This window comes from Festucalex cinctus, chromosome 13 (genome assembly GCF_051991245.1).
Source record: "Festucalex cinctus isolate MCC-2025b chromosome 13, RoL_Fcin_1.0, whole genome shotgun sequence".
Classification (NCBI taxonomy): domain Eukaryota; kingdom Metazoa; phylum Chordata; class Actinopteri; order Syngnathiformes; family Syngnathidae; genus Festucalex; species Festucalex cinctus.
In genome coordinates, this window is record NC_135423.1 from 9,451,070 (window position 1) to 9,470,352 (window position 19,283).

A 19,283-nucleotide genomic window follows, 5' to 3' on the forward strand; every position below is an offset into this window, starting at 1 on the left:
AGCAACAAATTCAGAATAAAAGTCGCATTTCATTCAGCTTGGGAGATTTGAAGGGTTAAAAAGCAGATACAAGTACTTTAAGTGTCACTTTGAATTTGATGATCAGAAGATGCTCAGAAACAAATATGTTCATTTCTTGACATTTATCAAAAAGGTTTGGGTTGAGTCCAAATAATAATGTCATAATTATTTAATATCTCAGATTTAATACACGTTTTAAATACATGGATTGAGTTTGACTCTTGTGTCTGTTGAGGTTGTTTTCCAACTTTACACATTTAGCTATAGTCCTTTCCATCGCGTTGCTTCGAAATCTTGACATTTGAAATGCTGACAGATTGTAGTTGATTGTTTTTCAATATTGAATATTTTTAGGTTCAATGTTTTTCTTAGCCTTGTACATTGTAATCATTTGAAATCTATTAAATCATGGAATTTCAGTACCTATTATATTTCATAAACAACGGGTTAGAAGCATCTCAATGGCACCTACTATAAATTATGTTGCAGCACAACATTTCTTTATATCTATCTATCTATCTGATTTTTAGTGCACTGCTCTCAATATTCTTTTGTGAATAAGAAACACAATTGTCTTTGTGAGGTTTCAACTTCACAATGGGTCTTTATTTTGTAAATTGCAATCAAAGCAGCACAAAGAGATACAAATTCACAACATATGCATAAGATGATTTTATTTATGCTTGCAGCTTTGCTTTGAATATACAAAAGTACATATGAATACACATCACTATATATTTGAAGATGAAAGAAGGTACAAACAATCAAACAAATGTCCACCAATTCAAATTTGACAGGGAAATTGACAATTTGTAGGAATAGTTTCACCATTTCGCCGGACCGCAGTGTGACGAGCACCGCAAAAGCAATTATACAAGAAAATATGAGCTGTGAGAAGGGGGGGGGAAAAAAAAAAAAAAAAAAAGGTCCTGACATCAAGCACGCATGTAAGAGAGATATTAAATCCAGCGTGTTACAAACAAACTGAAGATCTGAGCAGCTAAATACTAAACAAAAAACTGAATACTCTTTTTGTTCCAGCTAATTCTAACATGGAAAAAACCCCAAAAGAGTAAACTAACAATCTTGAACTGAAATCTCTCAGCAACAATAACATCCGAAAAACCATCCTGAAATAACAATGATTTACTCACAAATGCAAACTTGGTGTGACATCTGAGCCTCTGTAGTGGCACACAAAGCTGATCTAACGTTACAAATTCGTAAAGACGCACTTTAGAATTTTAAATAATAACTTTCAGACAGATTAAGCGAAATTGGATTGTTTGCCAGGGTACACCTGTTGGGACAACAAAACGAGATATGACATTATACACTGAAGATAAAATATATACAGAATAAAGGTCTGAATTCTTTTCTTCCCTTCTGACCCAGCTTTTTCCTTCCTTGCTTCATTTTTGCTTTCTTTCGCTATTGTTCCCTTCGAAAACACAAAAGCAGTACAATAAACAAGCACAATAAAGACATTTAACCCCTTAAAAACATTTGGCCAAAAGAGATCCACGATTCCGCTAGTGTGACATCGCACCCCGAAAGCATTTGTTTTGAAGTCAGAACGCCATTTAAGTCAAATTACTGCTTTTGATTTGGTTTCAGGCCAGTTAAGTTTTCTGTCAGTCGAACTGATCAGAAAGTGGAAACCACAATTTACAATTCAACTAATATAAAATGCACTCGTCGCATTTTCAGTACAAACTTACATATGAGTAGGACTGTGTAAACGTCAAACGATCAGTTTTAAGGTTTCTGAGACAAGCCGCAGAGGATGTAGTACTTGAGCGCCGTGAAGAACATCTCATCCCTGAGACCGTAGACCAGAGGACTCAGGCAGCGTGGGGCCAGGATGAAGGTGATGAAGTTGAAAAGGCGTACATTTCTAAAGAGGGAATAATCCACCTGTGCCAAGGCCTTTTCGATCGGCGGGAGAAGCAGGTGCATGAGGCAGAGGACCAGCTGGAAGCCGTGAAGGGTCACCGTGCGGAGACCTTTCCTGGATGCCTCCCGGTCCCTCGCCGACGCCGCCTTCGCCACCCTCATGATTCTCACGTAGCAGAAGATGATGATGCCGCCCATGGCCAGGAAGTACGCCAGGTACACGGCCGACCTCAGGAAGTTCTGCCACAGGTGTGCCTCCAGGTTGGCTGCCGAGCACTTGACTTCCAGCGGGTAGTGGCCGTCGGCCACCGCCGGGAAGATGGTGAAGTAGAAGACCACGCAGGGTATGCTGCTCAGACCTCCGATGACCACCACGCTTCTCAGGGCTCGCTGGCTGGAACACAGTTCGGCGTGCCGCAGGGGCATGCACACGGCCACGTAGCGCTCCAAAGTCATGGCGGTCAAAGTGCACGCCGTGACCAGTAAGGAGATGACCATGACGAAGAAGGCCAGCATGCATAGCCCAAGATGCATGGAAACGTCAAACTGGTACAAGAGGAGCAGCACGTCGCTTACGACCAGGAAGCAGCAGTCGTTGAGCAGCATGTTGGCGAACAGGATGTAGCGCATGGACGACAGGAAGTGGTCTTTGGCCAAGAAAGTGCCCAGCTGGAATAAGTTGATGCTGAGGAAGCAGGCGATGAAAACTTGGATGAGAGTGGTAGATATCAAGTTCCTTTGAACCTCGCCACCCTCCAGCGACGAGTTGCTATTGACAGCCATTCGGTCAAGCTGTTACTGGCCTGCGTTCTGTAACCTGCTTCACGCCCAGCGCAACCTAATTTGTAGCACACCTTCTGATTCGTCATCACCAATGAACGCACAGCATAGTGACCGTGGTTACGTGACGCCTGCTGTTTACTCAGAGCATCTCCCCGACAAACATCTCAGTGAGTCAACACCAGGGGTGAAAGTGGCTATACAACTTCTTGCTGGAACTTGTAGAATTGATTTTTAAATTCTGCTAATGGTCTAGAAATCCCTGAATGTTTTGGGTCCTAAATATAGTCAAGAAATGCTGATAAATAAAAACCCAGCAGAGCTCTGAGATATACAGACTTGGGCCAACTAGTGGAACACGGAGTTTGAGGTAAACATGGTGATGCTGCATTTAGCGGTTATGCTGCGCGCAAACGTAATAAGCTGCCAACAGAAGTGAAGTTAGCCCCAATAAGTGTAAATGCTTTTAAATCCAGGTTGATTTAGGTTTTTTAAAACTCATTCACTGCCTTTGACAAGTATACTTGTCAATTGTATTTTTTAGAGCGGTGCTAAATGGGGGCGAATCTGAGCATGCTCCACTGTAAATATCAAACTTGGAAACAACTTTACTGATGCCCAACCACCGGTAGATGACATCATTGCCCCATTTTATAGGAAATAAACACAGTTTCAGAGTCCATGGGAGAAATGGCTGTATTTTGGCAAACCTACATTTTTCTGCTGTCAATTATAAAAGAACGGGACGGGACAAAAAGTAGGGAGTCTATTCTGTTATTTGGTAGATTCGGTTTATATATAATTATTGAATGTAATATCACGTGAGTATTGGAAATGTAAAAATTTTCTATAATGACTGGCAGTGAATGAGTTAAACAACTTTAAATCCCATTTTCCCCCTTTTAATTCTTATTATTAAAAAATAATTCCCTACATGAAATGTTCTTAAAGTTTATTGTATGTTTTAACATCATCAATGTATGTTCATTAATAAATTTTGTCACCTTTTGTTTTCTCTTCTTTGAAGGTTGTTTACTGTTTGTTGACGCTACTTTCCTTGTGTAAGGCACATCGAGTTACCTTGTGTATGAAATGTGCGATACAAATAAACTTGATTTGCCTATCCCGATCAAGATTTTAATTCTGAACGGGGGGCGGTTTATGTCGATTGACAATCCAATCAACGCGCATGAAAATGTTTTAATTTGAAAGGTGCGCCTGCATCCGTCGTCCAGTATGTGCATGCGCTGTCTTGTCATAAATGCCTCGTGACGCCATCGTTTCCGCCCATTAAAACTTGTTTCCATGTACTTGGAACTTGTTTTTATCAATATTTTCCATCCATCCATTTTCTGAACCGCTTATCCTCACAAGGGTCTTGCTTCAATAAAAGTGTTCAAACTATCTCAACTATTGTACTAAATGACGAACAAACTCATCTCAATAAATCACGTGATCAATGGCAGATCGGAATGAATCGTATCGTATCACATGTAAATAAATAGGTGACGGACAGTTGGAATGGAAAAAAAAAGTGAAAAGACAAAAAATGAACTTAAATACAGTATTCACTTTGGAGTAACTTAATTCAGCCGTGTGTTACCAAATGAAGCAATTACATATGTTGGTTATTTTTAGAGTGTACAAAAAAAGAGCAATAAAAATAATTAATAGATCAAAGTACACAGAAGCAACAAATCCACTCTCAAATTAAACACTGATATTTTATGACCTATAGTAGAGTTTAAAATAGTACAAATGTACAAAGTACACATTAATAACCTACTCTGCCATGATAATCAAAGCTGCTCGAAATTAGAGAGAGTTGATATGATTTGGGGATACTACAAATGTCTCCAACAAAAAAAAAAATCAAAACAAGAAGATATGTTAAGCACAGGTGGATGTGCAAGAGGTGTTAATTTGTGGAACAGTTTTGGAACAAACTGACCTGAAAATGTGGGAATCACTTTTTACGTTCAAATACAGCTTCATGTAAGCAAAATGCAAAAAATTTTTAAAGAAATGAATATAATTGTATAAATGCTGTAGCCTTTGGGACGTATTATCTGGAGTGTAATGCAAATTGCATGTGTGACTATGAAGGTATAATAAAATACATTATAAATATGCTGCTTATGTACTGCATGTACATAATATGCTGTAGGCATATGTTATGTATGTACGTGTAATTGCAGTTGTTGTATATATGTTTAATGTAAATGTTGTCTTTTGTTGTTTTGTCTATTCTGTATTCATATCAAACAAGTCAAAATATACAAAAAACAAGCGGTATACAACTACAAGTTTTGAACTTCTTTCTACTCTTTTAAACGTGTAAACTGTGTATAACAATTACCATTTGTTATCTCTTCTTTTTTCTTTTACTTCTAATAAAATAATATTTTTTATTACTTGTGTTTAACAAACAAAACAAACTTGGCCAAGACGTTCTTGTTCTACATAAACTAACATGTACATAAACCACTAATTAGTGGTCAACGTAACGTTGTATAATGCTTCTGCACGTGCCGGGATGCCAAATTACCCGGAGAAAATCCGAACAAGCTCGGGGAGGATGTGCTGACTGCACACACGTCCATGAACATCAGCCCAGATCGCAGCCTCCAACCGCTGAACTGTGAGTGAGAAGTGTTACCACCACTCCAACATGCTGAAAATATGTTTCACATAGCTTCTTATAAAAACTGCGTTACTCACATGGCAAAGACAAAATGTTCTTTTATTAACATGTCTGGAAGTGTGTCGTCTCCACAATTTTGATTAGCATTTGTTCAATTGCATCATGTTGTCAAAATTCATCAGGCAAAAAAGACAAATGAACTATTTTCAACTTTTTATTTTTGTAATTGCATACAACGCATGAGCCGACATTGATAATAAAGATACAAATTCAAAATATTACATAGATAAAGCAGCTTTGATTGCACTTAGAATTTCAATAAACTCTTTTCCTATTTGATTGAGGTTATTGAACATACAAACATAAACACATAACAAGTATAAAATACGTTCAAAAAGAAGAAAAAGAAAAGAAAAAAATCAATAGTAATCATAATTTACATGCTCAAAAGTAGTAGGAAGAAGTACAACAACTTATCTAGTCCTACTCCTGCATACTTCTATCATAAGTTGTTCTTACTAACATAAAAATTACACAATAGAAAATAAAACCTGTTTATCTTAAGTGCACAGATATATTGGCATGAGTTGTAAGTCCTTATCCATTACAAATACGCAAAGAAGAGAGAGCAAAAGTAAAGACCTACAAATACAATAAATTCCCAAACATTAAGTATTACATATGTGGGCACACATGCATGTGCCCATACACGCACGAGTACATACACACATATATGCACACGCTAATTTATTTACATTTATACCTGTATTACATATAATCTTTTGAAATACAGTAATTGATTCACATTTTTTCATTTAATTTTCATAACTATTCCACAAGTGAACCCCTTTAACAGAAAAACACATTTGCTTTGTTTGTTCTGAACATTACTTTTTGTTTTAAAGTCACTTATACCCCTTAACCTAGAGCAACAGCCCACTTTGATTTCGAATAACTTCTGAATACTGTGGCAAAGTTGGTTATTGTATACCTTGTACATTATTTGAGCGGTTTTAAATTAGACAAGGTCATTTGAGAGTATTTAATTGAATAACAGATTCGTTGGTTCTATATAATGAGAGGGATTAATTATTCGTATGGCTCTTTTTTTTTGCAATCTAAAGACAGATTGTGTGTTGGTTTTGTATGTATTTCCCCATTTGATGTTGACATTCAAGAAGGGTATAGAAAAGAAACACAATGACAAAGACAAATATGTTGATTACAAGTATATCCACATATCTCACTTTGCATGATGATCAGTTTTTGGTTGCATTAAAGAAGAAAAAAAAAAACATGCTATGGATTGACCCTTTTAGCATGACCACGTGAATGTCCATTTTGCCTTTTTCCCACGTTCCCGATCTTCCTGGACAAACGGCACTGTGCGTACAACTTGAGCGCCTTGAAGAACATCTCATCCCTGAGGCCGTACACCAGAGGGCTCAGGCAGCGAGGGGTTAGGACCAAGGCGATGTAGTTAAAGAAGCGCACTTTTTCAAACAAGGCAAAATCCACCTGCGCCAGGGCCTTCTCCACCAGGGGGATCAACAGGTACACGAGGCAGAGGACCAGCTGGAAGCCGTGAAGGGTCACCGTGCTCAGACCTTTCCTGGATGCCTCCCGGTCCCTCACCGACACCGCGTTGGCCACCCTCATGATGCGTACGTAGCAGAAGACGATGACGCCGCCCATGGCCAGGAAATAGACGAGGAACATCGCCGACCTCAGGTAGCTGTGCCACGGGTACACCTCCAGGTGGATCACCGAGCACATCCGCTCCTGCACGTAGTGGTCTCCGGCCACCGAGGCAAAGATGGCCAAGAAGAAGACCACGAAGGGGATGCAGCTCAAGCCGCCGATGAGCGCCACGCCGCCCAGCGCTCGCTGGCTGGAGCACAGCTCGCCGTGCCGGAGGGGCATGCAAACGGCCACGTAGCGCTCCAGAGTCATTGCGGCCAACGTGCACGCCGTGGCTAGGTTGGAGATGGCCAGGACGAAGTAGAAGAGCATGCAGAGCCACAGCTGCGTGGAGACGGCAAAGCCGTGCAGGAGGATTAGCACGTCGCTCATGACCAGGAAGCAGCAGTCGTTGAGCAGCATGTTGGCGAACAGGATGTAGCGCATGGACAACAGGAACTGGTCCTTGGTGAAGAAAGTGGCCAGCAGGAAGAAGTTGATGCCCAGGAAGACGGTGATCAGAACTTGGATCAGCATAGCGAAGCTGGGGAAGTTCAATCGATCCTCACCGCCCGCCGGCAGCGAGTTATTGCCCGACATTCGTCAAAGCAAAAACTGTTTGAGAATGGATGAGCCAAGTCTGCGCTCAGTCCCGCACTTCACAGGGAGGGTAACCAAATTTGTAGAACACCTTCTGATTCGTCATCACCAATGAATGTGCCTCACAGCAACCATGGTCACCCATGGGTGGGGAGGGGGGGATGTTTTGGAGTAAGCCAACTTATGTCCAAATGATGGCCCTCTCACATTTAACTGCTCCTCTCCATAGTAGTGCTGTCACTATCAAATATTTTTACAATTGATTAATATATCGATTATTTGACTAATCAGATTCATTTTCATTTACATTTTGATTAAACCCAGAAGATAATCAGTCTTCTTTTAAGAAGGACTACAGAAACCAGTGAACAATTAATGTTGATATGCTGAAATCAGAGCATTTATCCATCCATCCATCCATCCATTTTCTTGACCGCTTATTCCTCACAAAGGTCGCGGGGGGTGCTGGCGCCTATCTCAGCTGGCTCTGGGCAGTAGGCGGGGGACACCCTGGACTGGTTGCCAGCCAATCGCAGGGCACACAGAGACGGACAACCATCCACACTCACAAGCACACCTAGAGACAATTTGGAGCGCCCAATTAACCTGCCATGCATGTCTTTGGAATGTGGGAGGAGACCGGAGTACCCGGAGAAGACCCACGCAGGCACGGGGAGAACATGCAAACTCCACCCAGGAAGGCCGGAGCCTGGACTCGAACCGGAGTCCTCAGAACTGGGAGGCGACGTGCTAACCAGTCATCCACCGTGCCGCCTCAGAGCATTTAGACAATGTTAAATAAATAAATAAATAACGGCTCCAAACGATTACTCAATTATTAAAATAGTTGTCAATTAATTTGATAATCTTTTCAAATAATTGATTAATTTTGACCGCTCTACTCAGTGACAAACAAACTAAATAACCAATTTTTAGTTGAGGGGAAAAAACACAATGACAGTAAAGTGTACAGTCTCCTCCAAAAGTATTGGAATTTCAAATGTTTTGTGTTGTATACTGAAGACATTTGGGTTTCAGATCAAAAGATGACTATGAGAGAAACGCTCGGAGTTGCAGCTCTCATTTCATGGTAGTACGTATTTACATCTAGACGTGTTAAAGGGGAAGTCAACCCAAACATTTTCTTGACAATAATATGTTCTATCAAGCCCCTCAAGTCTAAACATTCCGATTCATATTGCATTGCTGGAATATGATACCGGTAAGCAGCAAAATCCACCCGGTTTGATCAAACTCAGGACTCAGCCACAGGTGCATCTAATCAACCAGCAGGTAAACAAGTGACTTACCAATCGGTCAAGTAGAACCTCCTGTGACAAAAGCCAAACTGTGGCAGGGTTTTTACTTTCTGGACCTGGATTACCAACCTCTGAATTCACCAGACCTTAACCTTATAGAGCAGGGGTCTCCAAGTTCGGTTCTCGAGAGCCCCTATGCAGCCTGTTTTCCATGTATCCGTCCTTCAGCACAGCTGAATCTAATGATCAGCTAATCAGCTAGCTTTGCAGATGCCTGATAACGATCCCGATCATGAATCAGGTGTTTTAGTGGAGAGAAACATGGAAAACAGGCTGGATAGGGGCTCTCGAGGACTGAACTTGGAAACCCCTGGTATAAGAGCCTGCTTTTGACCTAATCTGAAGGGAGAAACCGCCCCACAGAAACAAACAAGAACTAAAAGAGGCTACAGTAAAGGCCAGGAAAAGCATTTCAAATGAAGAATCTAACGGTATGGTGAAGTCAATGGGTGGCAGGCTTGATGCAGTTATAGCAAGTAGGGTCATGCTCCCATAAATACTGTAATAAAATTTTGAAGTAGCCATTTTTTTATTTTGTCCATTTCCAAGCATACTTCAAATGACTTTACCAAGAAATTTTGTTCGATTGCCACCAAATTTGTAACCACGTATACTGAACCCCTTTGATGCATGCATGCATGCATGCATGCATAAATAAATAAATAAATAAATAAGCTCGAATATTTGAGTTTTCATCGATGTGAGTGAGCGAGGCATGGCAGCTAAATTGGACAACAGGTTGTGGGGAAGAAACAAAAGTTTTAACAAGTCATCTCTAATTTCTACAACGTCAGTCCAGATTTTGTTGTTGAAAATTCAGCCCCGAAAGCCAGTTTCATTGAACAACATGCATGCATGTAGATGTAGACATACCAAATCATAACTACCAGACCCACCACAAAAAAAAAAAAGAATAAATACAGTACTCAGAAGACATTCTGCCATTATGGATTGAAGCAACAATTGTATAGCCATATTCCAAAGTATAAAAATAAAGCAGAAACAATCATAATAATAATAATAATAATTATTATTATTATTATTATTATTATTATTATTATTATTATTTGAATTTCAAGTTATTTGACTTTTATGGTTTCCTTTTCACTTTGGGGCAAAACTGGTCAACAATGTCGGGCTACACAGATATCATTTTTGTTAACAAAGAGACCACCAAACAGTCACCGGCCACGTAATTAGGTACATCTGTTTGTTGGTTAGACATGAAAAGTTTGGTTCTGTAGAGTCGTTAGGAGGGCCTCAGGGGGTGTTGTCATTTCCACCGATGATGCCTCTCAAGTCAGATAATGTCACCAATATCACAAGACAAAACAATCCCTGTGAAACTAATTAGAGGCTAAAAGTGGTCATTAATTATTCAAAGTGTTTGGGAAAAACATTTTAGTGCAAAACGTTGGACATCATGGGATGTCATTAGTTACACAAATACACAATAAAAAATTTTTTCCTAATGTGTCGTCATGTGTTTTTGTATACAAACATGTCATCCTGAGACACTCTGCCCTGTCCTGAGTATTGATAATAAAGTCTTGTGAAACTCATTACCAACATCATTAATTATTCACAAGTTGTTGTTCACCTACGACACGCTCTTGGATTTCATCAGACGACAATGATAATGCAATACTTGATTACTATTGCTCTTTTAAAACTAAAATACACTCAACAACCATACAATTAGCGACAACTTGCACCTGCACAACCTATATCAAATAGTTTGAGTTTCCAAAAATAACAATATCACTAATGTTAGTATTAGTAATAATAATACAAATACTACTACGACTACTACTACTACTCCTACTACTACTAATAATAATGCAAGACTTGCTCCTTGCAATATTATATTTATTTAAAATAAAATAAACATGTTCTTAAAAAAAAAAAAAAAACGTGTCATTTTTTGCTTCAGAGACATCAAAATCATTGAAACTTTCTTGGCACCAAACTCTTGTGTTGATCAGTGTGCGTAATTTCTTCCCTACCGCCATTTTAAATTTTAGTGTCGAAAAGTCGAAGTCGAAAGGAAGATGTTCCATGACGTCAACTGCTTGGAAGGCAGAATAAATGCAGATTATACAAGTCATAATTTACATTTCAACGTTGGTTCAAAAATAAACGTTGCTCTAACGCTGAACTGGACAGCAAGTTTAGTAGAAGCTATCCACTCATTGAAAAGTATTGTGCTTTGGATCGTTGGAATTTGATTTTTGATTATTTTTATTTTTTTATTTCAAACTGTGATGACATGTTACTTGACTACTATGACAATTCACTGCAGTAATGCACGGATGTTCGGAATTGTACATAGACTAGAGCAGAATAACAATAGCCAGTCAAATATAAAACACACTTGTGAGAAAACTCCTTCCACGAACCCGATGATGGGCGTTAGTCCCTTTGGAATACCTGGCAGCATAACAGCAAAAACATGTTTTTGTCACGTTTTCACTTTTCTTTCACATTTCCATTTCCAAACCAAACGAGAATGTGAACGCTTTGAGTTTTTTGGCCACCAGATAGCAGCAGCAGTACGTGCCGTGAAACCGGAAGTGTTAATGTGCCACGGCGGACGGACGGGTGCAATGTTTACGGTGGCGGACCAACATAGTTTAACTTAACTACTATGGCATAACATATCTTGACAGATAGCTTGCAAGCTCGAGTGAAATGAAAAGGAAAACATTGAGTGTACAGGTGTAATTTGTTGTGGAATCGAAAGCTGCAAACGCGCCGCAAGAAGACATATTGAGTTGAGTAGGTTTTGTCTGACTTGAATGTATTTGCCGCCTATCGACTGTTCCGCATGCCAGTCCAGTAGGTGGCGGTAATAGCCCAAAAGTTGGTTAGCCAACCTCCATATATAATCGACGAGAAGAAGAAGAGCTAAACCAAACGTGTTTTCATTAGCTTTCGTATCCTTTTTGAGAGCTTCTCGAGCTAGTTTAGCTTGCTGTCTGCCATCATAGACGCCGCTAAGCACAGAGCTCTAGTGTGAAAATGTGTAAAGTCGAAATGCTCAGATCGTTGCTGAATCAGCGACTAAGTTCGGCCGTTGAAGAGGTTATTGGAGTTTTTGCAAGAACGATAGCAGAGTACGAGGAGGAACTTTCTCGGACAAAAGAGGAGAACGAACGTCAGCGTCGGCTACTGGCCGCTGTTTTCAAGCCGCCAGTTGTGTTACACAAAGAAGGTTTGTGCATATTATCCGATCGAGTCTTTATATCATGAGGACGAACGGATTTTCTTTGATTTATTTTTTAAGACGCGTTCAACATCTGACAGCATAGTGTTAAAGCGCACTTCGAATGCTCTTCTGTATGAATAAAGTTTAGACATTTTCACTTATTCTCATAGTCATTACTGTTGTATATTGAAGCCAAGGTTCCTAATCATGTATGTCTTGTGTCCTGCAGAAAGTTCCAGTAAAGAATATCTTACCCCTGACCAGCAGGAGTGGATCTCCAAGGTGGAAAATGAGCCCGAGCCTCCCCGCATTAAAGAAGAAAAAGAGGAGGCTGATTTCAAGTTACCATTGACTGGTATTCCTTTGAAGGTTGATGACGAAGACAAAGAAGAAGGAGCTGGAGACCACTATGTGCAATTACAAGTTGACAGTCTCTTAGCTCCGCTATCAGATTGTGACGACATAACGTCACACTCTCCTGACACTGATGATGAAAACTCTAAGAGTGATGTGACAGGTCACACCGGCAAGAAAAGCTGGAAATGTTCATATTGTGGGAAAACATTTACCTATAGCAGCGGTCTGATGAAACACATGAGAATTCACACAGGAGAGCAACCGTTCATGTGTTCAGTTTGTGGCAGAAGATTTGCTCACAAGGGAAATTTGACGGCGCACACAAGAACACACACTGGCGAAATACCTTATTCTTGCTTAGTCTGTAATAAAAGCTTTAGGTCGCATTCAGCATGTGCTCGACACAGAAAAAAACACACATTAGAGGAAGTGGTGGTCGTGGCTCAGGGTGTAGAGACGGTCGTCCAGTAACCAGCAGGTTGGCTGTTCTATCCCAGCTCTCTCCAAAAGTCATGTGTCGTCGTGTCCTTGGACAAGACACTTCACACACATTGCGGTGCAAATGTTTGGTGGTGGTTGGAGGGGCCGCAGGCACACACTGGCAGCCGCGCTTCCGTCGATCTGCCCCAGGGCAGCTGTGGCTACTTATGTAGCTTACTGCCACCAGAGTGTGAATGTGTGAGTGAATGAATAATGTATCCATTATAAAGCATCTTTGAGTGTCTAGAAAAGCGCTATAGAAATCTGATGCATTATTATAAAGTGTTGAGTTGAAGTGTGTGCAATAGCACATTCTCCCACAAGTATTAAGACACAAATGTGTTGCAGTAAATGAAGCTGCAGAACTCTAAATACTTTGTAAAATGTGACTTTTGCATGTATTAAACATTAAAGAACATGCTTGTTGGTTGTGGTGCATTTCATGATTACTTTGATGAGCTGGTCATGTTCAAGATCATCTCTTATATCCAACTGGCAGCATCCTGTTGTGGATGAAGGGTGCTTTATTTCGTCACACATTCCCCCAAGTCAAAGCCACCATATCACCTGGTAGCAATTTGTCTAAAATCCCACTATTTTCAGTTAGGTGCTTGTCACTGACACAGCCGTCTAATCCATTGGACAGAAACGAAAAGCAGCCGAGTGGTATAACGCCAGTAAGGTACTTGACTGTTGGGTTGTGTACGTAGTGGGAATCTGAATGAGCTTGAGATTTAAAAGTGGACGGTATCTCAATGGAAATTGCATGACAGTCCAGCATTTCAGCCCCCCGGACACCAAAGCGCTTCATAAACTGATGGGGCATAGTGTCAAGCAATATAGTTCGACTTGGCCAGATCAACAAATGTCATATTTTCACTTTTCATTTACATTTCCTTTCCAAAACGAACGAGAATGTGAAAGCTTGGAGTTTTTTTTATTTATTTTTTGGCCACCAGACAGCAGCAGCAGTAGTACGTGCCGAAAAACCGGAAGCGTTAATGTGCCACGCCGGAAAGGGCGGATGCAATGTTTACTGTGGCGGACCAACATGGCCGCGCTCGGACGGGGAGCAACCTTCCTCCGTTTGCTCCGGTAGGTCCGATTTTAAATGAATTTAAAGTTAATATTTCGCCTGAATAAGGATATTAATTGTCAATATAACGAAATATATTGACAAAGAAGAGTGGCTGAATCGTTCGACCGGAAAGGAAACCGGAAGACACTGGAACGTAGCGACAATGACGCAATGGGTGCACAATTCAAACATAAACTTAATTAAACATCGATATTAAAGCTGTCAGTGAGACGTTTAGAACAAACATTGATGTTTACCGTGTAGCTGAAATTGAGAAAAGTTGGTCTCGTTATGACGTGTACCCGACAGCCACAGCCTCACACCTGCGCTAGCTAAAGGACATCATCATGGATATGGCTTGGCTTGGGGTGGGGCGGTCACAGTACTAAAAAATGTAACGTGCTCACACAATATTAATTTGTGACTTAAAAAACGTATACATGCGCCTGAAATAATACTTGTTTGCTGCGAAGTAGCCGTGGCTTCATACTGGACTGTTAGTAAGCCAATGAAACGTAATTTCTCTAGAATGTATTTTTAGAGACCCGAGTGATTGCTTCAAGTTATTTGTTGCCAGTCCCAGTCAAGTTTACGCATAAAAGAAAAAAAAAGATAAGTCTGTTACCTTAATGCCAACCCACCATTCAAAACATCCTTAATAGGCTAACAGAAGTAACATCGATGTAGTTGTAACAGTTATTACAACACACATTTTACAGCAACATATGTAAACAGAGAAGAGACAATATAACAAACAAAGCTCACTGGCATATATTTTTATCCTCTGTGAAAAACGACTAACACTACTGCATCTTATTACAACTGTATTGTGACGGCTTGCAGGAGCAATGCTCAGGTGCTGTGCAGGCGCAGCAAACCTGCCGGACGTGCCTTGGCAAGATGGAGGAGCGTGGTGACGTCTGTGGCGGCAGTGACCGGCGGGCTGTGCGCCGTTCCCTTCACGCAAGTAAGACTGACTGCTGCGCTTTAACCACGTCAGCGTGGAGTTTTTCCCGTTTCATTCATGGGCCGGAATGTTGGTTATGTATCGGTTGCACTGGTGTGGAAAATTTTGTTTCCAGTAAATTTCTATGGGTCTAACTGGTAAATTTTGGAACTCTATCATTCAAGCTTTTGTTTTATCATTAAAAAAAATGGCCAAGCAAAATAACAAGATCCAAAAGTATGCCATTAGTTTCGTTTTGTGTGTGTGTGTGTGTGTGTGTGTGTGTGTGTGTGTCTGTGTGTGTGTGTGTGTGTGTGTGTGTGTGTGTGTTGTCGCAGGTTCCGAGCCTCACTCACGAGTCTCTGATCAGACGAGCGGCCTCGCTGGTGACGGACAGTTCCAACACGTTCCTCTCGCAGACCACTTTGGCCCTCTTAGATGCCATCACTGAATATTCAAAGGTGAGTTTGAACTGACCTGCAAAACCATCACACTTTGTCGCCAGGCTCGTCCACGCTAAATGTGGGTAGAAAAAAAAAAAGCTCATATGGGGAAATAAAAGCACAATATTGTGCCTTCTATTTCAAAAATAAAATATTATTTTCAATTTTGGCTAGCATGAATTATAAGCATGGTTACTTGGGCCAAATTTTTAAACATCTAGCCTCCAGATCCTTCATTATTTGCTGAAAAACTCATCTATCCACTGTTTGTGTTGAGAGTGAGACGAAAGTCATGTCAACAATATTGCATTGGTGGCATTCTGGTACCAAAGAACTGTTAAAGTGAGGAGAAGGTGCTTCATTCATTCACGCTAGCCTGTCAATTAGAAATGCTTTGCCGCCATCTTGTGGCATCAACAGGAAATTGCAAACTTTTTGGGAGTATGTCAATTACTTGCTGTGCATGTGGGGTGCAAAAAGGAAAGATGGACTAAAACGGAGGACATTACAGACATAAAACGTTGAGCTTGTTTGTCTTTTTTTTTTTTTTTTTGGGCCAGGCTGTGCACACGCTGATAGCGCTCCAAAAACGCTACCTGGCCTCGCTGGGAAATCTGAGCCAAACGGAGGAGGAATCCATCTGGCAGGTGATGATTGGCCAGCGAGCGGAGGTGAGTCACTGCCATCGGTACGAGGCGACAGCCAGCCGTGGCGGAGTGACGTCACATGGTGCGGTGTGTGATAGGTCAGCGACAGGCAAGAGGAATGCAAGCGTTTTGAAGCAGTGTGGACCAGCGCCCTTCACTTGTGTTCAACGGCAGCGGAGGCGGCGTATACTTCAGGTGGGCAGAAAATGTACCCCGTGTAACTTTCCGGGTCCAACCTCAAAGTTGAAAGCAGACACAGCGGTCTTGCTGAAGTCTGGTTACAGTGAGCTCTGCCACAAAACTGACAGAAGAAGTTTTTGGAATTGCTCATTGACGCCACACCATGGTGTCAAAACACCATTTTTATGTACGTCACAATGAAATGCAACTTCTTTGTAGTGCCTGGAACCAATATACCACCAGATGGCGCCAAAGCAGTACTCCTGATGCTTTGACCTCAGCTCAAACTCTCAATTAAATTGTATGTCAAATAGTTCAGCTTGGAGAAACCACACACACAATTAAAAGACGGTAACAAAGACCAATTAAAAAAATAAGAATTTCAGTGACAGTTTTGATAATCATTAAATTGTTTATGGTTGTTGGTGAGCTTAAAATTGTCCAAATCAGTGTCAGTTTCAGTCTCTTAAAGAGATACTTTACTTATTTAGCCATTTTTGGCGGTCAATCATTAATATTTTGCCTATAATAAATTTGATATTTTCATTATTTTTCATGTACAATTAGTACCTTTAAAAACACATTTTGCAACTTGCTGCCGACTGAAAATGACATCACAAGGGCTCACCTAACCAATCACAGCTCAGCTTGTGAATGTCACATGACCAAACCTAGAAAACATGTGTGAATGTCACATGACCAAACCTAGAAAACAGGTGAGCTGTGATTGGTTAGGTGAGCCCTTGTGATGTCATTTTCAGTCGACAGCAAGTTGCAAAATGTGTTTTTAAAGGTTTTAATTGTACATGAAAAATAATGAAAATATCAAATTTATTATAGGCAAAATATTAATGTTTGACTTCCAAAAATGGCTAAATAAGTAACCCTTTAACATTCTCTTAATTTAAATATTGCCTGATTTGTGTAGTCCTACATGAAAGTAGACTGATGTGTTTTGACAATTAATTGGCCAGTCAATTGGCCGATTTTTCAAATCCACAGAAAAATTACATTAAAAAAAATACAAATTAACACATTACAACATAAAAACAAACTTTTTTTTAATGACAAAAATCTAATTTGTGCTTATTTTTCTGTTTTTAAATACTAAAGGAAAAAGTATGCATTCAATGATTTTATATTCAGCATACCTTACTCTATAATTTAAGCATTTTAGAAAATATTACTTCTTTGTAATTACTTTTTTTTGCATGATATTTATTTATTTATTTATTTAGTAGTATAAAATCTAATTCAATATTTAACATTTGTCAGTGTTTGGACTTCATATCTTGTTCAAGCCATTTTTTATAGAAGGCCCTGACACCGAAAAAAAAAATTGCAACACAGTAATAAGATCATTGATGATAGATCAATTTCAGTGGCGAAAACTTCAAATATTGACTCCTTTTCAACGTATTTATTTGAAGTTGGGCAAGTGTCAGTGAGCTTCGACACGTATTGCGCCATTGTTCATGTCGGACCCTGGGCCGCTTGGACGCCTTTCCAGATGCACTTTGTCACATTGAGCGTTTGCAGGGGCGGAGCACGCGTCCATCACCATGCAGAGCAACATTGAGGTGGCCCGCTCCCAGGTGGAGGAGGCGCGCAAATCCTCCCGGGACGCCGACAAGAAGCTGGCCGAGGCCAAAGCCTTGGAGATCCAGGCGAGCGCTCAGCGTGCCGCCGCTCTGGAGAAGAGCGAGGACGACGTGCCCGAAGCTTACCTGCGAGAGGACTGAGGAAGATGAGAGCAGACGACAACCACGTGAGTTGACTGGCCCAAAGCGGAAACCAGTACATGTCGCTGCAAATCTGGATTGCCTTGGTGGTGGAGGTCTTTGGATGTGAGGGAAATTGGGCAATGTCTTTCTGGTATGACCTTGGGGGAGGTCTCTGCACTGTTGTCGAGTTTATGTCGACTTTGCTGTGATTTATGTTTTTTTTTTTTTTTTGCCAACATTTAATAAATGCATAATGAAATCTGACCATGTGGAGTTGACTGACTGTCAAAACCTCGAGAATGACCATGAGCAAATTGAAGAAAGGGAGTATGTTAAAAAACAAAATGGAGGAAAGACAACCTTCTTATCGTATCGATAATTTGTTGAGATTTTTGTGTCATTTTCATAAAAGCAAGAAATGTGTTCTGTTGTCCAGATTTTGCTGTTGTTTCAGTACTAAAGATTCAAAACTGCTTCTTGGGATTGCCAGAGGAAGTGTGAAAAGCACATTTGTCATGTCAGACTATAATACATAAGCTTAGGAGCAAAATGTCACCCCAGGTCACAGCAAGCTCTGTTTTCCTTAAAACTGCTTCCTAAAACTCTCAGCCATCAATGCGAGCGCTTCGTTGTTTGAATGCTGCTTACAGTTTCATCTTTCTTGTGTTTTCAAAAGTCACTCAGCAACGTTTGTCGCAGTAAATTAGCCGTGGTGTCGCTCATTTCAGCTGTCGTCACGTCATTCAGTGCCGGAGTTCTTTTAAACTGAGGCCAAGGGCCAGGAGCCAATCCGATGGTTGTTCATGGGGCTGGGTGATATGGCATTCAAATAAAAATTCAGATTCAACCCCCACGCCCCCAAACCCTGATTTTAATCAAACGTTTCCCCTTGACCAGTAGGAAAAGCACATGACGAACAAAAAGACATTTGTCTTTTTCACCTCTGGGATTTCTCCAGATAGCAAACATTCTTTGAAACAAATTTTTCTCCCAGAATTAACTTCCACAGAAATTACAGATCCCCCCCCACCCACTTGCAGATGAGTGCTTCCTCAAGAAAAATGTCCCCGTTGTCAAAATCTGCACTACTTGTCAAATGTTTGGAGACACTTCCCCCATTCAATAGCATAATATGCTGTTTCAAAAATTTCAACAGGTTATTTTCCACGATTGCCTTCAACTGAAGCTCATGTCATTCATTAAACTGTTTTTTTTGTTTGTTTTTTTTTAAATAGTCTCAACACTGACTGGTTTATCCATCCGTTGTAAGGAGTGTAGCT

At 40.6% G+C, this 19,283-nt stretch overlaps 4 protein-coding genes across 4 annotated transcripts; 2 read left to right on the forward strand and 2 right to left on the reverse strand.

Annotated features, from left to right (window-relative positions):
* Positions 1–1,731: 1,731 nt before the first annotated feature.
* On the reverse strand, positions 1,732–9,098 carry LOC144033416 (odorant receptor 131-2-like). The gene is made up of 2 exons (XM_077541488.1): positions 8,932–9,098; positions 1,732–2,602 (listed from the first exon to the last, which is right to left on the reverse strand). Exon 2 carries the CDS (start codon positions 2,545–2,547, stop codon positions 1,780–1,782), a length of 768 nt encoding a protein of 255 aa, XP_077397614.1. The 5' UTR covers positions 2,548–2,602; positions 8,932–9,098; the 3' UTR covers positions 1,732–1,779.
* On the reverse strand, positions 6,641–7,621 carry LOC144033548 (odorant receptor 131-2-like). Its single transcript, XM_077541731.1, has one exon. The coding sequence runs from the start codon at positions 7,619–7,621 to the stop codon at positions 6,641–6,643; it is 981 nt and encodes a 326-aa protein (XP_077397857.1).
* A 2,713-nt stretch (positions 9,099–11,811) lies between the features above and the next one.
* Positions 11,812–13,411, forward strand: LOC144033471 (uncharacterized). Its single transcript, XM_077541600.1, has 2 exons — positions 11,812–12,154; positions 12,378–13,411. The coding sequence occupies exons 1-2, from the start codon at positions 11,962–11,964 to the stop codon at positions 12,974–12,976; spliced, it is 792 nt and encodes a 263-aa protein (XP_077397726.1). The 5' UTR covers positions 11,812–11,961; the 3' UTR covers positions 12,977–13,411.
* A 516-nt stretch (positions 13,412–13,927) lies between these two features.
* On the forward strand, positions 13,928–18,267 carry LOC144033470 (diablo IAP-binding mitochondrial protein-like). Its single transcript, XM_077541599.1, has 6 exons — positions 13,928–14,080; positions 14,907–15,030; positions 15,348–15,470; positions 16,013–16,123; positions 16,198–16,294; positions 17,819–18,267. The coding sequence occupies exons 1-6, from the start codon at positions 14,010–14,012 to the stop codon at positions 18,019–18,021; spliced, it is 729 nt and encodes a 242-aa protein (XP_077397725.1). The 5' UTR covers positions 13,928–14,009; the 3' UTR covers positions 18,022–18,267.
* The last annotated feature ends 1,016 nt before the right edge of the window (positions 18,268–19,283 follow it).